At 48.5% G+C, this 17,716-nt stretch overlaps 1 protein-coding gene across 5 annotated transcripts in view; it reads left to right on the plus strand.

Annotated features, from left to right (window-relative positions):
• CRACR2A (calcium release activated channel regulator 2A) overlaps positions 1–17,716 on the plus strand; it is a 162,213-nt gene that overhangs the window by 76,966 nt on the left and 67,531 nt on the right. For 4 of the 5 annotated variants that reach the window (XM_019961686.2, XM_070790280.1, XM_070790281.1 and 1 more), the window contains 3 exons: positions 3,646–3,896; positions 13,387–13,498; positions 14,738–14,921. In XM_019961686.2, the coding sequence (XP_019817245.2) occupies positions 3,681–3,896; positions 13,387–13,498; positions 14,738–14,921 (512 nt within the window). In that variant the 5' untranslated portion in view covers positions 3,646–3,680. Of the gene's footprint in view, positions 1–3,645; positions 3,897–13,386; positions 13,499–13,541; positions 14,617–14,737; positions 14,922–17,716 lie in introns of those variants that run through there. The other variant, XM_070790283.1, reaches the window with a different exon arrangement.

Consider the following 17,716-nt stretch of genomic DNA (forward strand, 5'->3'; position numbering starts at 1 on the left):
TCAGGGTTTCCTTTAAATGGATTATGCTATTGCTACTGTACCTAAGAAATATTTGACTTTAAGCCAAGGTCACAAAGATGTTTTCTTCTTGAAGTTTAATATTTTTAGATTTTCCATTTAGTTCTATGATCCGTTTTGAGTAAATCTTAGTATATGGGATAAGGTATGAACTGAAATTCATTTTTGCAAATGGATATCCGATTATTCCAGTACCATTTGCTAAAAGGATTACACTCCCTCTGCTGAACTGCCTTTGCAAAAAAATTAGTTCTATATACAGGTCTATTTCTGGATCTTCTGTTCTGTTTCATTTATCTATTTACTTTTCTGTCTTTATACCAATATTACACTGCCTTCATGACTGCAGACTCAGAATGTCTGGAAATCCAGTAGTGTTCTTGCAACTTTGTTTTCTTTTTTTGAAGTTGTTTTGGCTCTTCTAGGTCCTTTGCATTTTCACATGAATTTTGGATCAGGTTGTCAGCTTCTACAAAACCCGCTGGGATTTTGATTGGGATTGAGATGAATCTATGGATGAATTTAGGGAGAAATAGCATCTTAACAGGATTGAGTCTTTCAGTTCATGAACATTCAACTCTTTCCACTGATTGTGGTCTTCTTTAAATTCTCTCACCAATATTTTGTATCTTTCCATCGATGAGTATTACATATTTTTTCTCAGATATATCCATAAGCATTTCATATTTTTGATGCTACTGTAAATGATATTTTTATTTCAATCTCAGCTTTTTGTTGCCGACATCCAGAAGCACAATTGATTTTCGTATAGAGAGTGTGTATCTTTTAAACTTGTCAAAGTCACATGTTAGTTCTAGCAGCTTTTTGTGAATTTCGTCAGATTTCCTACTAGACACTCAAGTTGTCTGGGAATAAAGATAATTTTACTTCCTGCTTTCCAATCTGGGTGCTTTTTATTTCTTTTCTTGTCTCATCAAACTGGCGAGATGCTAACAACAATGTTGGATAGAAGTGGTGAGACAACATTCTTGTCTTTTTCTTGATCATAGGGCAAAAACATTTGGTTTTACACCAAGTATAATTTTAACTGTCACTTTTTTTGGGTAGATACCCATTTTTAGATTGGGAAAACTCCTTCCTATTTCTAGTTTGCTGAGAGTTTTTGCCAGAAGTTGGTGTTAGATTTTGTCAAATGCTTGTTCTGCATCTATTCAGATGATCATACCGTTTGTCTTTTAAATTTGTTAATGTGGTGAATTATGGTGTTAATTTTCAAATATTAAGCCATTCTTGTACTCCTGGGATAAAACCCCACTTAATCAGGATGTATCATTCTTTTTATACAGTGTTGGGTTCAATCTGCTATAATTTCCTAAAGAATTCTTGCATCTATGTTCATGAAGGTTTTTGGTCTGTTTTTCTTTTCTTTTAATGTTTTTGTCTAGTTTGAGTGTCAGGGTAATCCTGGCCTCATAGAATATGTTAGAAAGTATTTCCTATCCTTCAATCTTCCAGAAGAGTTTGAATAGAATTGCTATTAATTTTTCTTTTAGTATTTGGTAGACTTCATCAGCGTAGCCACCTGGGCCTAGAGTTTTCCTATAGGAAGATTTTAAACTGTCAGTTCAATTTTTAAAATAAAGTATTATTCGTGTTACCTATTTTTCCTTGAGTGAGCTTTGATATTTAGTGTGATATTTCAAGGAATTTCTCCATCTCATCTAAATTGATAAACTTACTGGCATAAACTTGCTCATAATTTTCCCTTATTATGCTTTAAATGTCTGTAGAATGTGTAATGGTGTCATCTCAAATTCCTGATACTGTGATATAGTGTCTTCTGTCTTTATTGATCTTCTTAAAGTACTAGCTTTTAGTTTCATTGATTTTTCTCCAGGTTTTTTTATTTCATTGATTTCTGCTCTGATTGTTATTTCTTCTCCTTACTTGGGGTTTAATTTGCTCCTCTTTTTCTAGTTTCTGGTGGTAGAAGATGAGGCTGCTTGACCAAGACCTTTCTTTGCTTTTATGTGTGTTTTGTGCTGTAAATCTTTCCCTGAGTAATGCTTTAGCGATATTCTACAAAATTTGATATGTTGAGCTTTTATGCATTGGAGAAGGAAATGGCAACCCACTCCAGTGTTCTTGCCTGGAGAATCCCAGGGACGGGGGAGCCTGGTGGGCTGCTGTCCCTGGGGTTGCACAGAGTCGGACACGACTGAAGTGACTTAGCAGCAGCAGCAGTTTCATTTAGTTAAAAAATGCTTCTTAAATTCCCTTTACATTTCTCCTTTGAGCCATGGGTTTCAGAAGAGCATTATGTAGTTTCCACATATTTGGCGATTTTCCAGAGGTCTTTCTGTTGTTGTTCTAATGTAATTCCAGGGTGGTCAGAGTACATACTCTGTTTGACTGAATCCTTTTAAATTTGTTGAATCTTGTTTTGTGGACCATAATATGGACTGTCTTGGTAAATGTTCCATGTTACACTTAAAAGATTTGTATTCAGATTTTGTTGGGTAGATTTTTCTATTAATGTCAATTAGGTCAAAATAGTTGACAGTTTGGTTCAAGCCTTCTGTATCCTTTCTGATTTCTGTCTCCTTGTTTTATTCATTATTGATAGAGGGATATTGAAATCTAAATGTGGTTGTGGATTTGTCTAGTTCTCCTTGAATTTCTATCAGTTCTTATTCTGTGCATTTGCTTTTGGCATCTGTTATTAGGTACATTTGTGTTTAGATTACTTTATCCTATTGATGAATCTTGCCTGGAGAATCCAATGGACAGAGGAGCCTGGCAGGCTATCATCCATGGGGTTGCAAAGGGTCAGACACAACTGAGCAACTGAACACACAGGCTCCACCTAGGTTTCTTCCTCCTGTGCCATGAACTGAAAATTCTTTCAGCAATGCGTGCATGCTACGTGGCTTCAGTCATGTCCGACTCTGCAACCCGTGGATGATAGCCCACCAGGCTCCTCTGTCCGTGGGATTCTCCAGGCAAGGTTCATCAGTAGAATAAAGTAATCTAAACACAATTGGACCTAATAACAGATGCCAAAAGCATAGAACAAACACTGATAGAACTGATAGGCTTCTCCAGGCGAGAATACTGGAGTGGGTTGTCACGCCCTCCTCTAGGGGCTCTTCCCAGCCCGGGGATTGAACCCAGGTCTCCTACATTGCAGGCAGACTCTTTACCATCTGAGCTACCAGGGAAGACCCAACCCCAAATATCTTCCTCTACTGCTGGTCACCATGACTGAAATCCCTCCATTCGAGGGTGGGGAAATGTGTAGAGGGATCTTGGTGTGGTACCTGCCTCCAGAGGAACACTCCAGAAATGATAACTGATCTATCAGGGTCTGTACTTTTGATGTTGATTTACATCTATTTGTTGATTCAGTTCTCTGGCCGCCTCCTTTCAATCTGGAAACGTCTATCCCCCGCCGCCACCCCCCCCGCCAATCTTTTCTGCTTACTTTGATGGGCTGGCTGATCTGTTAGTGATCATGGTGCATTTCCCCTGTTCTGAGCTCATGCTAATTAAGAGAGAGACAGGCACACTGGTAGGTGGTTCTCTGCGTCCCTCTCACCAACCCCCACATCCTTCTCCAGCCTCCTTCCATCCTCACCACGCCTCTCTCTCATCTTCCATCTTCAGGTTCTGAAGAGACTCGAAGAAATTGACAGATCCGGATGGCCACCATTGATGGGAGAATGGTCTCCAGACCCCGGGGATCTGGCCGGGGGCGCCAGGGGAGCGGGGCCTGCTTGGGCTCCCTGGACGACCTGCCATGCGAGGGGACTCAGGAGCTGGCACAGACTCAGCTGGCCATGCTGAGGAGGGCACAGGAATTCTTTCAGACCTGTGATACTGAGGGCAAGGGCTTCATCGCCAGGGCAGATATGCAGGTAAGGGGTCCCTGGGCTGGGCCTGCCCACCTGGAATGCCAAGGGCCTAGGTCTCCCTCTCTTGGGTTGGGACCTGTCTCTTGGGATGTGACGTCTTTAACAGAAAGTGAAAGTGTTAGTCGCTCAGTCGTTCTGACTCTTTGCAACCCCTTGGACTGTAGCCCGCCAGGCTCCTCTGTCCATGGAATTTCCCAGGCAAAAATACTGGAGTGGGTTGCCATTTCCTTCTCCAGGGAATCGTCCCAACCCAAGGATCAATCCCAGGTCTCCTGAATTGCAGGCAGATTCTTTACTGTCTGAGCCACCAAGGAAGCCCTTTAACAGAAAAGATGCCGTTAACTCTGTCCTGGAAGGAGACATCGACCCAGACTCTTGTGGGAGCCAGATCTCCTGGGTGCTCTTTTTCTGGTCTATACTTGCTGTCTGACTTGGGAGCTGTTTTCTCTGACTCAGTAACTACCTTAGTTCAGTTCAGTTCAGTCGCTCAGTCGTGTCCGACTCTTTGCGACCCCATGAATCGCAGCACGCCAGGCCTCCCTGTCCGTCACCAACTCCCGGAGTTCACTCAGACTCACGTCCGTCGAGTCAGTGATGGCATCCAGCCATCTCATCCTCTGTCGTCCCCTTCTCCTCCTGCCCCCAATCCCTCCCAGCATCAGAGTCTTTTCCAATGAGTCAACTCTTCGCATGAGGTGGCCAAAGTACTGGAGTTTCAGCTTTAGCATCATTCCCTCCAAAGAAATCCCAGGGCTGATCTCCTTCAGAATGGACTGGTTGGATCTCCTTGCAGTCCAAGGGACTCTCAAGAGTCTTCTCCAACACCACAGTTCAAAAGCATCAATTCTTCGGCGCTCAGCCTTCTTCACAGTCCAACTCTCACATCCATACATGACCACAGGAAAAACCATAGCCTTGACTAGATGGATCTTTGTTGGCAAAGTAATGTCTCTGCTTTTGAATATGCTATCTAGGTTGGTCATAACTTTCCTTCCAAGGAGTAAGTGTCTTTTAATTTCATGGCTGCAATCACCATCTGCAGTGATTTTGGAGCCCCAAAAAATAAAGTCTGACACTGCTTCCCCATCTATTTCCCATGAAGTGATGGGACTGGATGTCATGATCTTCATTTTCTGAATGTTGAGCTTTAAGCCAACTTTTTCATTCTCCTCTTTCACTTTCATCAAGAGGCTTTTTGGTTCCTCTTCATTTTCTGCCATAAGGGTGGTGTCATCTGCATATCTGAGGTTATTGATATTTCTCCCGGCAATCTTGATTCCAGCTTGTGTTTCTTCCAGTCCAGCGTTTCTCATGATGTACTCTGCATATAAGTTAAATAAGCAGGGTGACGATATACAGCCTTGATGAACTCCTTTTCCTATTTGGAACCAGTCTGTTGTTCCATGTCCAGTTCTAACTGTTGCTTCCTGACCTGCATACAAATTTCTCAAGAGGCAGATCAGGTGGTCTGGTATTCCCATCTCTTTAAGAATTTTCCACAGTTTATTGTGATCCACACAGTCAAAGACTTTGGCATAGTCAATAAAGCAGAAATAGATGTTTTTCTGGAACTCTCTTGCTTTTTCCATGATCTAGCGGATGTTGGCAATTTGATCTCTAGTTCCTCTGCCTTTTCTAAAACCAGCTTGACCATCAGGAAGTTCACGGTTCACGTATTGCTGAAGCCCTAGGATTGTGGAAAATAGTGATTGCAATATAAGTTTCTTGAAGACATGGAGAAGAACCTTCTGGAACACAGGTGGAAAGGCACTGACTTGTTGACTTGCAGCACAGCTCTGAGTTGTGCTCAAGCCACTCCCACAAGGTGCTGTGACTCTCCGTTCTGTGGCCGGGTCACTAAACCAAAGTCGGATCCACTGTCCCATGCGCCATAAAGCTATCTATCCATGTTGGGTTGCGGGGAAGGAAATGTAGCATTTATTACCAGGTCAGGCAAGGAGCCCAGGACCTTCAAGCTCCCTGAGGGGTTTCAGCAAAGCATCTTTGAAGGCCAGGTTTGGGAGGGAGAGTTCCAGGGTCTGTGATCAGTTCGTGCGCAATTCTTGATTGGCTGATGGTGAGAGATCAGAGCGCTGTCACAGGGATTCAGGTGATCAATCCTTGGGCTCCAGGAGGCCCGGGGGCTACATACTCATGATCATCAGGTATATGACGTTTTCCATTTGGTGGTGGCTTTTATCATCTGTAGAACAACTCAGGCAGTGTGCTTCAGATACTATTATCTAGGTCTTTCGTGCTAAGTCACTTCAGTCATGTCTGACTCTGCGACACCATGGTCTGTAACCCGCCAGGTTCCTCTGTCTGCAGGATTTTCCAGGCAAGAATACTGGAGTGGGCAGCCTTCAGAGAGGATCTAAAGCAGAGGATGCTGGGAAGGGGTCTGTCCTGGGAAGGCCCCAGAGGGTCCTGCTTGCTTACATCAGCACCAGCAGCCACAGACAGTGTGGCCCGCCCCCAGACAACTCTACTTACCAATACTGAAATGAACATTGTATGTCATTTTCATGTGTCACTAAATATTATCCTTTTGATGTTGTTTTCAACCGTTAAAAAATGTAAAAGTCATTCTTAGCTCACTGGTCATAGGAAAACAGGCTCTGGGTCCCACTTACAGGACGGGGGCGTGGCTTGCCCACCCCTGGTCTGGTACCTTCCTGCCGCTAGTATAAAAGTTCTTCTGAGCGTCTTCCTGCAGTCTCTCATGCTGCAGTCATGGTTTCACCCAGACGAGACTAGAGGAAGCATAGGTTCTGCTGGAGCTCTGACAGCATCTCCCCTACCCCTACCAGCCCTCACTTACCTGTCAAGTGCATTTTGGGTGGGGGACATACAGTGGTGTTAAGGGGATGAAGACCCAAGATGGGCAGGTTTTCTTTTTTTCCCAGTCTTTTCATTTTGTATTGGGGTATAGCCGATGCTGTGGTAGGCTGCTCCCCCAGTGCTCCTGTTCTTCTTTCTCCTGTGTAATGACAGGAAGTCCACTCGCAGCAGGCGAGATGGGCTTCAGCCATCTGACAGGTGCTCAGAGCAGCGGTGGGCAGCCAGCTGGCCTGGCGGGGCAGGACCACAGGTGGAAAGGAGCCGGTCTCGGGGATGGCTGGCTGCCCTGAGCTCACGCTCCAGGGGCAGACATCCTGCTACCAGACAGTGGGCAGAAGACCCTGATCTGCATAGGTGCACAGGGTTTCGGCAGGGATGTGAGGGTCTTCAGACCTGCCCATGTCCCCCCACAACACCTCACACCCTCCTCCACAAGGAGCCCCGCTGTGTGTCCCTTGGGGATCATTCCTGAAAGAGCTGGGGTGAAGACTGCTTTGCAGGGAGGGGTCCCTTAGAGAAGCAGAGTCATGGGCTGGAGGGGGCTGAGGGACACAGGAGGGCCAGGCTGGAGAAGGGGGTGAAAAGACCTTTCCAGCCGGGAGAGAGAGCTGGAACTGGATGGGCAGTCTGCAGTCTCATAAATCCCATTTCCCCAGTTTTTTAGAGAAGTGTGTGGGCTTCTCAGATGGCACTAGTAGTAAAGAAACTGCCTGCCAATGTAGGAGTCACAGGCGATTCGGGTTCAGTCCCTGGGTCGGGAAGATCCCCTGGAGGAGGGCATGGCAACCCACTCCAGTGTTCTTGTCTGGAGAATCCCATGGGCAGAGGAGCCTGGAGGGCTGCAGTCCATGGGGTCGCACAGAGTCAGGCAGACTGAGAGACTGAGCACCCGGTGCCAAGAGCACACCTCCCAACACTGCCTGCGGTTCCTGGATTAGCTGAGCTGTAAAGAACCACCCAGGAGCTGGCCAACCAGCCGAACCCCGCCGCTCCCCATTTCTGTGAGCACCGGGTTATTGGACCCCAGCCGGCTCTTTGCAGACCCTCCACAGCAGATTCCAAGTTACGGCTCAGACTTTCAGAAGCCATCACAGAGGCCCACAAAGCCTCAAAGGGGCACCATCCGACGCTTACAGGAGAAGCTAGATGACTCCTCAGTTAGGTTAGCAAGGAGACTCTTAAAGAATTTTACGGAAAATTGACCAATTTTAATCCTGAATCTGCAGCTTACTGGCAATGTGCATTTGTGTGAGTCTCTTAACCCCTGTAAGCTGTAGTTGCTCATGTGTGAATTATTTATAACTACCCCCCGGCTCTAGAAGAGACTCAGACACCCGTGTTCATGCAGAGCACTTAGCCCCGAGCTGGGACCTGAAATCTCCCCATAAATGCTCACTGTCTGTGTGTGTGTTGTTGGTGGTGGGGAACTTATACCCTGATTCTTAATCCCTAGTGTCCTCCACCTCGTGATGCTTTAAAATTGTGTGTGCCCATCTGTGCCTGCTAAGTCACTTGAGTCATGTCCGACTCTGTGACCCCATGGACTGTAGCCCTCCACCCTCCTCTGTCCATGGGATTCTCCAGGGAAGAATACTGGAGTTGGTTGCCATGTCCTTTTCCAGGGGATCTTCCTGACCTAGGGATCGAACCCTCGACTCATACTCCTGTACTGGCCAGTGGGTTCTTTACCACTAGCTCCAACTGATAAATCCACTAAAAATTTCTTAATCGTTTCTAAGTGACTATTTCAGTGCTTTTCAATACATTCATGTTGTTGTGTAATCATCACTCCCACTCAGCTCCAGAGCTCTTCTTATTTTGCAAAAGAGAAACTGTCCCTATTAAAGCCTACATCCTCATCCCCCTCCCCCAGCCCCCAGGACTATCCTGCCTTATGTCTCTATGGATACGGCTCCTCTGGGGACCTCATGTAAGTGGAATCATATAGTGTCCATCCTGGTGTGACCGCTGTATTTCATTGAGCAGAATGTCTTCAAGATGCCCCGTGGCAGCACTTATCAGAATCTCCTCTCTTTTCAGGGCTGTATAAGATTCCATTGTACCTATTTATCATATTTTGTGTATCCATTTGACCGTCAATGGGCACTTCTGATGCTTCACACCCTTGCCTGTGAACCATGCTACTGTGATCAGGGATGTACAAATGCACTTGGCGGCCCTGCTGTCAGTTCTCTGGGGTGTGTACCCCAAAGCAGGATCGCTGGATCCCAGGCGATTCTATGTGTGGTTTGGAGGAGCCCCAGCCTGTTTCCACAGCAGCTGCACTGTCACACTGGGAGGCCAGGCGAGTGTCATCTGTTCTGCCTTCGAGGCCAAGAAGGGACATTTCTGCTGGAGAGTGTCCCCTCTGGTCATCTCCAACAGGCACTGACCTCGCTTGTGTCCAGTCTGTGGGAGCAAACACGGTTATGCTTCTTAGAAGACTTTTGGCCACATCTAGGGACAGTCTTTTTTTTTTTTTTTAATTTTGTTTATGTGGACCATTTTAAACACTTGTAATTAACTAGTTTATTTATGTTCGGCTGTGCTGGGTCTTTGTTGCTGAGCGGGCTTTTCTCTAGCTGTGGCGAGCGGGGCTACTCTCTAGTTCCGGTGTGTGGGCTTCTCATTGCGGTGACTTCTCTTGTTGCTGTTCACCGGTTCCAGGGCGTGCGGGCTGCAGGAGTGGCAGCACTCAGGCTCGGCAGTGGCAGCGCCCAGGCTCTAGAGCACAGGCTCGACAGTCGTGGCACAGGGGCTTAGTTGCTTCTTAGCACGTGGAATCGTCCAGGATCAGGGATCAAACCCACGTCTCCTGCACTGGCAGGCGGATTCTTCACCACTGAGCCACCAAGGAAGCCCTGGGGACATTCTTGACCGGAGTGACCGGAGAGGGAGATGCGGCTGGCATCTACAAAGTGTTGTCCAGGGATGCTGCTGAGTGTCCTGTAAGACCCAGAGCAGCTCTCTCCCCAGCAAAGAATTCTCCGTCCTGAAATGTCAGCGGTGCAGAGGTTGAGACACCTGTCTAAACCCAGCCGTCAGCCTGGACCAAGCGCCTCAAGGCACCAGGCGGAATCAAGGTAGAGCCCACCTCCAGACCTCACAGTCCTGTTCTGAAGACACTGGATGTGGCTGGGCTCAACCACAGGGACAGGAGTCTGAACAGGAGACTGTGGGAGAAGAGGAAGACTTCAATCTGGCTGTAAAGGTGGATCCCTTGTGGTCTTATCCTTTTTTATGAAAGTAAAACTAACTTCGTCATTTTAAAAAGCACATTATAGACAGGAGAAAGATAGAGGTACGATTTCCACCCCTCCCTCCAAGTGCCACCCTCCGGGGAAAATCCAGTGTGCAGGGCTGGTATGTGTCCTTCTGAAACTTTTTTTTTTTCTGTGCACATACAGTCAGTTTAATTCTTTTAAAATGAGGTCACAGAACATTGTTCACATGCAATTGTTATTCTTTTTGCAAAGTTAACTTCATTTTGTTGGTTTTCTCTTTAGTGAGTGTTTCCCTTAGATGCGTTTGAAGCTATGCAAACCTTAGCTTTCCGCTGCACGAGACATGTTAGGGGCTGGTAGCCTGGAAGACAGAGGGTCTGTCCTGCTGGGGTGCAGCAGGAGACAGCATTTGTCCCTGGCTCTGGGAGCCTGCCCCCTCAGCACGGCTATGCTAGGGCCTAGACTCCTGTTCTAGGGCCTAGTTTATAAGACCTTGCTGAGCATTCCCAGGGGGCTGGTCAGGATCTGGAGTGGGTGGGGTGTTGACCAGAGATCTGTGAATAGGAGTTCAGAACCGCCTGAGATCACTTGTAGTCACTCGTTTATTGATTCGCTCGTTCAATAAGTGAACGAGTTGCATACCCCTGGGTTGTCAACACTGGGCCAGATCCTGGGGGCACAATAGTGAGCAAACATGAGTGGGGCCCCTCTTCCCAGAGCTTCCAGGCCGGAGGAGCAGACGCTTATCCACTAATCACATCCATCAGGACGTGAAGTACAAAGTGAGGTGAGACTTGTGAATGAGTGCAATGTGTTTCGGGGAGTCTGGGTCTCTCCTAAGCTGGGGGCTGCCAAGCCTTCCTGGGGAAGTGATGCCAAGAGGCAGGAATTGAGGGTTAACTGGGAGGCGGTGGGGGGAGGCCAGGGTTGGGGGGTGTGGACTTGTGAAGAGCTGGTTGGGCTGTGGGCTGAGTAAGGAGGGTGACCCTGCCTCCTCCCTGTCGCCCTCCATCCTCTGCCTGCCCGTCCAGGTGGAGCTGAAGGGACACAGGACCCACCCATGAAGCAGGATTCTGGAAGGCTGGTATGGGCAGTGCTGGCCGGGCAGATTTTGGTGGCAGGGGTGGGATAGAAATGAGACAAGGGAATTAAGGAAGGGTGCCCAGAGAACCACTAGCCCACAGCAGAGGCCCTGAAGGAGAAATCACTTTGTTACCCCAGGCTGGCCTCCACTGTGACTTCAGGCAAATCCCCGAGCTTCGCGGGTTATCAGCACCATGGAGTGAATCATCACATCCCTCTCCATTCGGCTCGGCTCCCTTAGCTAAAAATGCAGACAGTACTAGGTACCCAGGGGACAGGAGCAGAATGAGTTGCTTTTACACAGCTCTGCAGGCCCGGAGACGAAAGATAAATAAGAGGCAATTATGGTTATTAAGACTAAAGGATTTTGCAAGTAAGGCCAGTGAAGAGAGGTGAAGAGATCTAGTGTTCGCAGTTTGCCGAGGAGGCTGGAGAAGCCCTTGGTGTTGCTCTGCCGGGATGTGAAGACTGAGGATGACTCAGAAGGTATAAGACTGTCGTCCTCCTGCCCCTCAGTTTCAGTGACAGCAGGAGGAAGAAGCTGGGTTGAAACGGAGACAAGGTGTGGGATTCTGTCATGGGAAGGACTTGTGCTCAGAAGTGTTGTTGGATTCAGAAGTGGTGCCAGAGATTGGGTGTGACCTAGCTTTTCCTGGGTGATGCTAACAAGAGCAAGGGTACCCACCTGTTGGTGGTTAGAGGCAATTTGGGCGTCCTACTGACTCTGAAATTCCTTCCAGCCCATTTCTGGGTTCAGCATGGAGACCACATTTTATTATTTTTTAAATGTTTATTTATTTATTTTTGGCTACGGTGGTCTTTGTTGCTGTGAGCAGGCTTCCTCTAGTTGCGGCGAGTAGGGGCTGCTCTCTAGCTGCGGTGTGTGGCCTTCTCATTTCCTGGCCTCTCTGTTTGGAGCTTGGGCTCTAGGGCATGTGGGCTTCAGTAGCGCGGCTCCTGGGCTCTAAAGTGAGGGCTCAGAAGTTGTTGTACACGGGCTTACTTGCCCCACAGCATGTGAGATCCTCCTGGACCAGGGATCGAACCCATGTCCCCTGCATCAGCAGATGGATTTTTAACCACCGGACCACCAGGGAAGCCCGAGACCACACTTTAGATATCAAATTCAGGCTGAGCTTGGGAGAGAGGCAGATTATCACAAGGAAAGGACTGGAATCTTGGTTTTCAGCCTGCCTCCAGTGGGATGCCTTTAGCTTCAGAAGAAGTTAATGGACTTTCCACTTGCCAGATTGACCCCCCTCCTCGCCCTGTATTCTCTGCCTTTGGCTTTGGGACAGCTGGTTTATGGACTGTGATAAGCTAGAGATTTTGCTCTTTGCTCAGCAGATGTACTTCCAGAACCTGCACACACAGTCTCACTCCCCTTCCTTTAAAAAAAAACCCCATTCATATTTAATTCAATGATTCTAAATGGCTCCGACACCATCCTGCCTCCCCACATTGTGATCCATCACCGTCTTCCTTAATGCACGTACCTGCCAAATTAATCTTTATGGCTTATCAGCGAGAAGATTGCCGGAGGATCAAGCTGAGTATTTCTCAAGTTATGTCATGGGCGCTCACACCTGCCAGCTCTTTCTGACTGTTCAGATGCACATGTGCCTTCCCTCTTGCGGCTCCGTGTGTTCCTTGTCTTCAGCTGTCTGTCACTTCCACAGTGAGAAAATTTGTGCAGCCATCCCCAGGGGAACAGGAGGAAGGGAGAGGGACAGCTGGGTTCTAATGAACTCCCTTGGGAGTCACCACTGGGAAGTTTTGATTATTAGGGTACAAGAGGGTGCTTGCTTCAAGGGTACAAATTAACCCTAGCCTGGGGCCACTGCACAGCAGGCAAAGGCCAGGGGGAAGCTCAGCTTTGTTCTTCATCTTTCCGTGTCTGCTCTTCCCTCCCTGGGTGATTGGGGCAGCCCAGGACCCAGGTCCAGTGACCTCGCACCCCACTGGGCCAGTTTCTCTTTACAACACAAATACTCTTGTCCACACCTTAAGCCAGTGGCAGTTGTTTTTTCAGGAGTAGTTGAGAGCCCACCTGGGAAATCCTATATATATTAAGTTATATATAAATATAGAAAGAAATATACACAAATTTACTTATAAATCACCCAGCAAGTTGCCTAACAGATGAGCAGGTACCCAAGAGATGGTGGAGTCCTAATATTCAGAGAAGGAAGGTGAAGCTTCAGAATCCAGCTTCTGGCTTTTGTCGGCTGGGGATGGAAGGCGCCACCGCCCCCAGGCAGCCCTCTGGGATGGAAGGCGCCGCCGCCCCCAGGCAGCCCTCTGTGATGAGCAGTGTTAACCGTGGCAGTCTGCATTGTTTTCAGAGACTCCATAAGGAGCTGCCCCTCAGCTTGGAGGACCTGGAGGATGTGTTTGATACCCTGGATGCTGATGGCAACGGCTTCCTGACCCCAGAGGAGTTCACCACTGGATTTAGTAAGTTCTGATGGGTGCTGGGCCCCAGGGTACGGGTCAGCCTAAAGCCATATAAGGGTTTCCCAGGTGGTGCTAGTGGTATAGAAACCGCCTGCCAATGCAGGAGACATAAGAGATGCAAGTTGGATCCCTGGGTCAGGAAGATCCTCTGGAGGAGGAAATGGCAACCCACTCCAGTATTCTTGCCTGGAGAACCCCATGGACAGAGGAGCCTGGCAGGGGACAGTCCGGGGGGTCACAGAGACTTGGACACTGAGCGTCTGAGCAGAGCCCTATAAGAAGCAGCTCTGCTCCATCATCTCTGAGGCAGCGTGTTGTACACCCTTCCCTGCCTCTCAAAGTTTCCAGATTGTGGGTCATTTGTTCTTTTTTCATGTGCCCTCCATCCTTGCTCACACCACTGCCCGCTTGGTGCCCACCCCCTGGAGAACGGCAAGGAGCGAGCAGAGAAGCTCTGGGGGGAGGCTCGGCATAAGAGGGGAGCTGAGGTGGGGTTTCCAGTCTGTCTGGGACCACAGAGTGGGAGGCTTACATGGCTCATTGCAACCTGGCTGGCTGAGTCTTCCAGGTTGAGGGGCACCAGCTTTCACAGGAATTTGTAAAGGGTTTGAATAGACCAGTTGTTCTCAAAGTGACCAGGAGGGAAGGAACTGAGATCCATGAATGAGATTAAAAAAAAACAAAACAAAACAGATACACCATCATATCTGATACTGATCAGATATTGATTAGAACAAATACAGGTCAGATAAATCACCATACATCTGCCTCCTTCCAGGAACCTTGTATTTGCTTAGACATCTCTGATGCCTTTCCTGACCTTCAGAAATTGATAACTGACTTGTAATGTGAAGCACAGTGATGCTGGCAGCCAGGAGAGCTAGGTGGTAACATGAAGCATAGGGAGTTGGGCTGCTGGAGTGTGATGGGGGGAAGGTCTTAGAGAAGGAATCCATGGAGAGATGATCTGAAGCCAGCCTTTAAAGTTTTGAGAACTACAAAATGCCATAGTACCTGCACTCTGCCTTTCCCAGGTTCTAACATCTCTGGCAGAATCTCGTCCAAGTAGGAAAGACACAGAATCCAGAGCATGTCATCCAAAGATCTTTGCTATGAAGGTCTGATCTCCCTTTTCTGTCTCTCGGCTGAACCTCAAGTGATTCCTGGCCGCTGAGAAACTGAAGGTCTTCCTTGGTGAGTGTTGCCTAATTCAGACTCTTGTGCCCATGCGTCCCCCAGGTCACTTCTTCTTCAGCCAGAATAACCCAAGTCAGGAAGATGCAGGTGCACAGCCGGCCCAGCTCCAGGAGGAGAAGGTGTATCAGAGTAGAGGGGACGAGGACCTGGGCGACATGGACGAAGATGAAGAAGCCCAGTTCCAGACCCTCATGGACAGACTTGGAGCCCAAAAGGTTTTGGAAGAGTAAGTGGTGACAACGACCTGGGGACGGGGCCCAGCCCAGGGACAGCCTCTCCATCTGGCCCTTTCCACCTTAATGCTCATGAAGCCTTCAGCCAGGTCCCGGGTCTCTGCTTCCAGCTAGACCGGTGACTCAGTGCAGCCTGTCCTTGGCCATGACCTGGCTGGGTGCTAGGATTTAGGGCTCTGACCCTGCTTTTTGCATTATTTCCACGGGTAACACCCTGGTCCCCTGATCTCTCACTCTCTGCTGTTTATAATCAGCACTGTCCTTGGCTTAGTCTCCTTCACTTTAGGGGTGCTCACCCACCGGAGGGCAGTGCCAGGCCTTGAGGGTTTTCAGTGAGTCGCACCTGAGGCTTCCTGTCACCGCCTGCTCAGCTGCATCTCCACCTCCGCCGGGTCCCTGGGTCTGCAGTGCAAACCTTGTGCTTCTGCCAAAGGCACCTTATGTGGACGGGACTGCATGTCGGATCCCTGAGCCGAACCAAACCTGTTCTGGAAGCTAAGGTGGGAGGTGGACCTGTTTTTACCAGCTCATCACTTGGGCGATCAGTAACTCAGCTGAAAATTTTAGATGGTTGCCACTTCAAACCAAACATAATACTCCCATTTTTTCCTTTTTGGTACAAAGTATTTTGTAAGAAAGAGACACATAAATGTAAGCCCAGGCATTTTCAGTGAAATGTTATCAAGGGATGTCGTAACAGGTGGAAACTGGACAGAAGCCTGAGAAACGTGGAATGACTTCTGCCCCCATTCCCATCATCACCTTTTGCCTCTTCGTGTTGGGGTCTCTGGGTCCTGGGTTGGGAGTGAGTTTCATGAGGGGCGGGAATGTCCTGATGATTGGAGCTGCTGTGTCTGGAGCTTGGAAAGAGGAAGACTATGGAGGAGAAGGATGAAGAGGAAGAAGAGAGTGGTCTTCACACAACGTGTGGGCCACGACAGCACGTGTAAGTCAAAGCATCTTCTAGCTTGTGGCAGAGTTGAGACAGGCAGGCCAGAGGGGACACCAGACCCCACCTCTCCAAGGACAAGAGGCCAGAGCCCAGTGACCATGCCCATGACCCCGTGAAGCCTTGTCCTGGAGGAGGGGGCAGGAGAGGGCCGTGTGGGGGCCAAGGGACTGTCATGAAAGCCAGGGGCGTCTCTGTCCACTCATCACTTCCAGGCCAGCCACCTTACAGAGGCTGCCCAGAGGACCTCTGTCAAGGGCCCCGGGCAGGGCTGAGCCCACATGATGAAGAGAAGGTTCCAGGGAAGAGTCGAACAGTGGACAAAACCAACACACAGAGTAGGGGGCCTGGGGACTTCCCTGGTGGCCCAGTGGATAGGAACCTGCCTGCCAATGCAGGGGACGTGGGTTCGACCCTGGTCTGGGAACATCCCACATGTCTTGGAGCAACTAAGCCTGTGCTCTAGAACTGGTGAGCCACAGCTACTGAGCCTGCATGCTGCGACTACCGACGCCTCCGTGCTGTAAGGGCCCGAGAGCTGCAGCTACTGAAGCCAGCATGCCCCAGAGCCCCAACACCACAACCACTGAGCCTGTGTGCCCTAGAGCCCGCGCTCCACAACAGGGGAAGCCTCCGCAGTGAGAAGACCGCGCATCACAACCAAGAGTAACCCCTGCTTCCCAAACCAGAGAAAGCCTGTGTGTGGCAATGAAGACCCAGCACAGCTGAAAATAAATAAATAAAATTATATATATATATATATATATATATATATATATATATATATATAAATTAAGATGGTGCCCAGGCATTGCAGTTCTCATTCAAGTTAAACACCGTAACGTGAGGGGGACCATCCAGACCGCAGGACCCCAGACGAGGAAGCAGAAAAGGCTGGGAAATTTTCAGAGGTCTTTAAAGATCTCACCAATTAAGGTGACATCTTGTTGGTTCGTGTGTTGTTCCGGAAGCAGGGAGATGGATGGACTGACCACCCAAAACCCCTTCTCACCCCCTACCCCTACATCCTTCCAAGAGAGTGACCCTGGCCTGGTCCAGATGTGGTAGGCAGAACACCTGGACTCCCAACTTTTCTCAGTGCTCTGGTTGGCTGCGTGATTGGGCAGCTGATCAGCCTTGGCTTATCTTTCATCCAGGGTTCAGAGATTTGTTTCTTTTCCAGAAATTTGGTGCTTCCCAGGTGACACAGTGGTAAAGAATCTGCCTGACAATTCAGAAGAAGCAAGAGACATGAGTTTGATGTCTGGGTTGGGAGGATGATCCTCTGGAGAAGGAAATGGCAACCCATTCCAGTATTCTTGCCTGAAAAATCCCATGGACAGAGGAGCCTGGGAGGCTACAGTTCATAAGGGCGCAAAGAGTTGGACATGACTGGGTAACTGCCCAATACGCAAAAAAAAAAAACCAACAAAAAAAGATGTAACCACAATAGGTGGTTCAAAGAGCTTTGAAGAGCATCACGAGGTCTGCTAATTTCAGAGGAGGCTCGAGCCCAAATGGCTCACTGCCAGGTTCCAATAGGAACCCGAGGGATGCAAACAGAAAAGTCTTGGCCAGTGAGGTGCACCTTGAGTTTATCATGCATTTACTTCATGAGGGGCAACCTGCCACAGTGATGGAAGGTCACTGTGGTATCACTCTGAGACCCTCATCGCGGAACCCTCTGTGCCATCTCCATTGTATCTACAGTACAATAGAGCAGACGACCACATGTTCTGTGGGTGGGTTGGGGGGAATGGAACTCATTCTGGAAAACAGGGAGGCTCCTTACCTCCCCTTCTCTCATTTCTAAAATCTCTCATGTCATCCAATTCAGTG

The sequence above is a fragment of the Bos indicus genome, chromosome 5 (genome assembly GCF_029378745.1).
Source record: "Bos indicus isolate NIAB-ARS_2022 breed Sahiwal x Tharparkar chromosome 5, NIAB-ARS_B.indTharparkar_mat_pri_1.0, whole genome shotgun sequence".
Classification (NCBI taxonomy): domain Eukaryota; kingdom Metazoa; phylum Chordata; class Mammalia; order Artiodactyla; family Bovidae; genus Bos; species Bos indicus.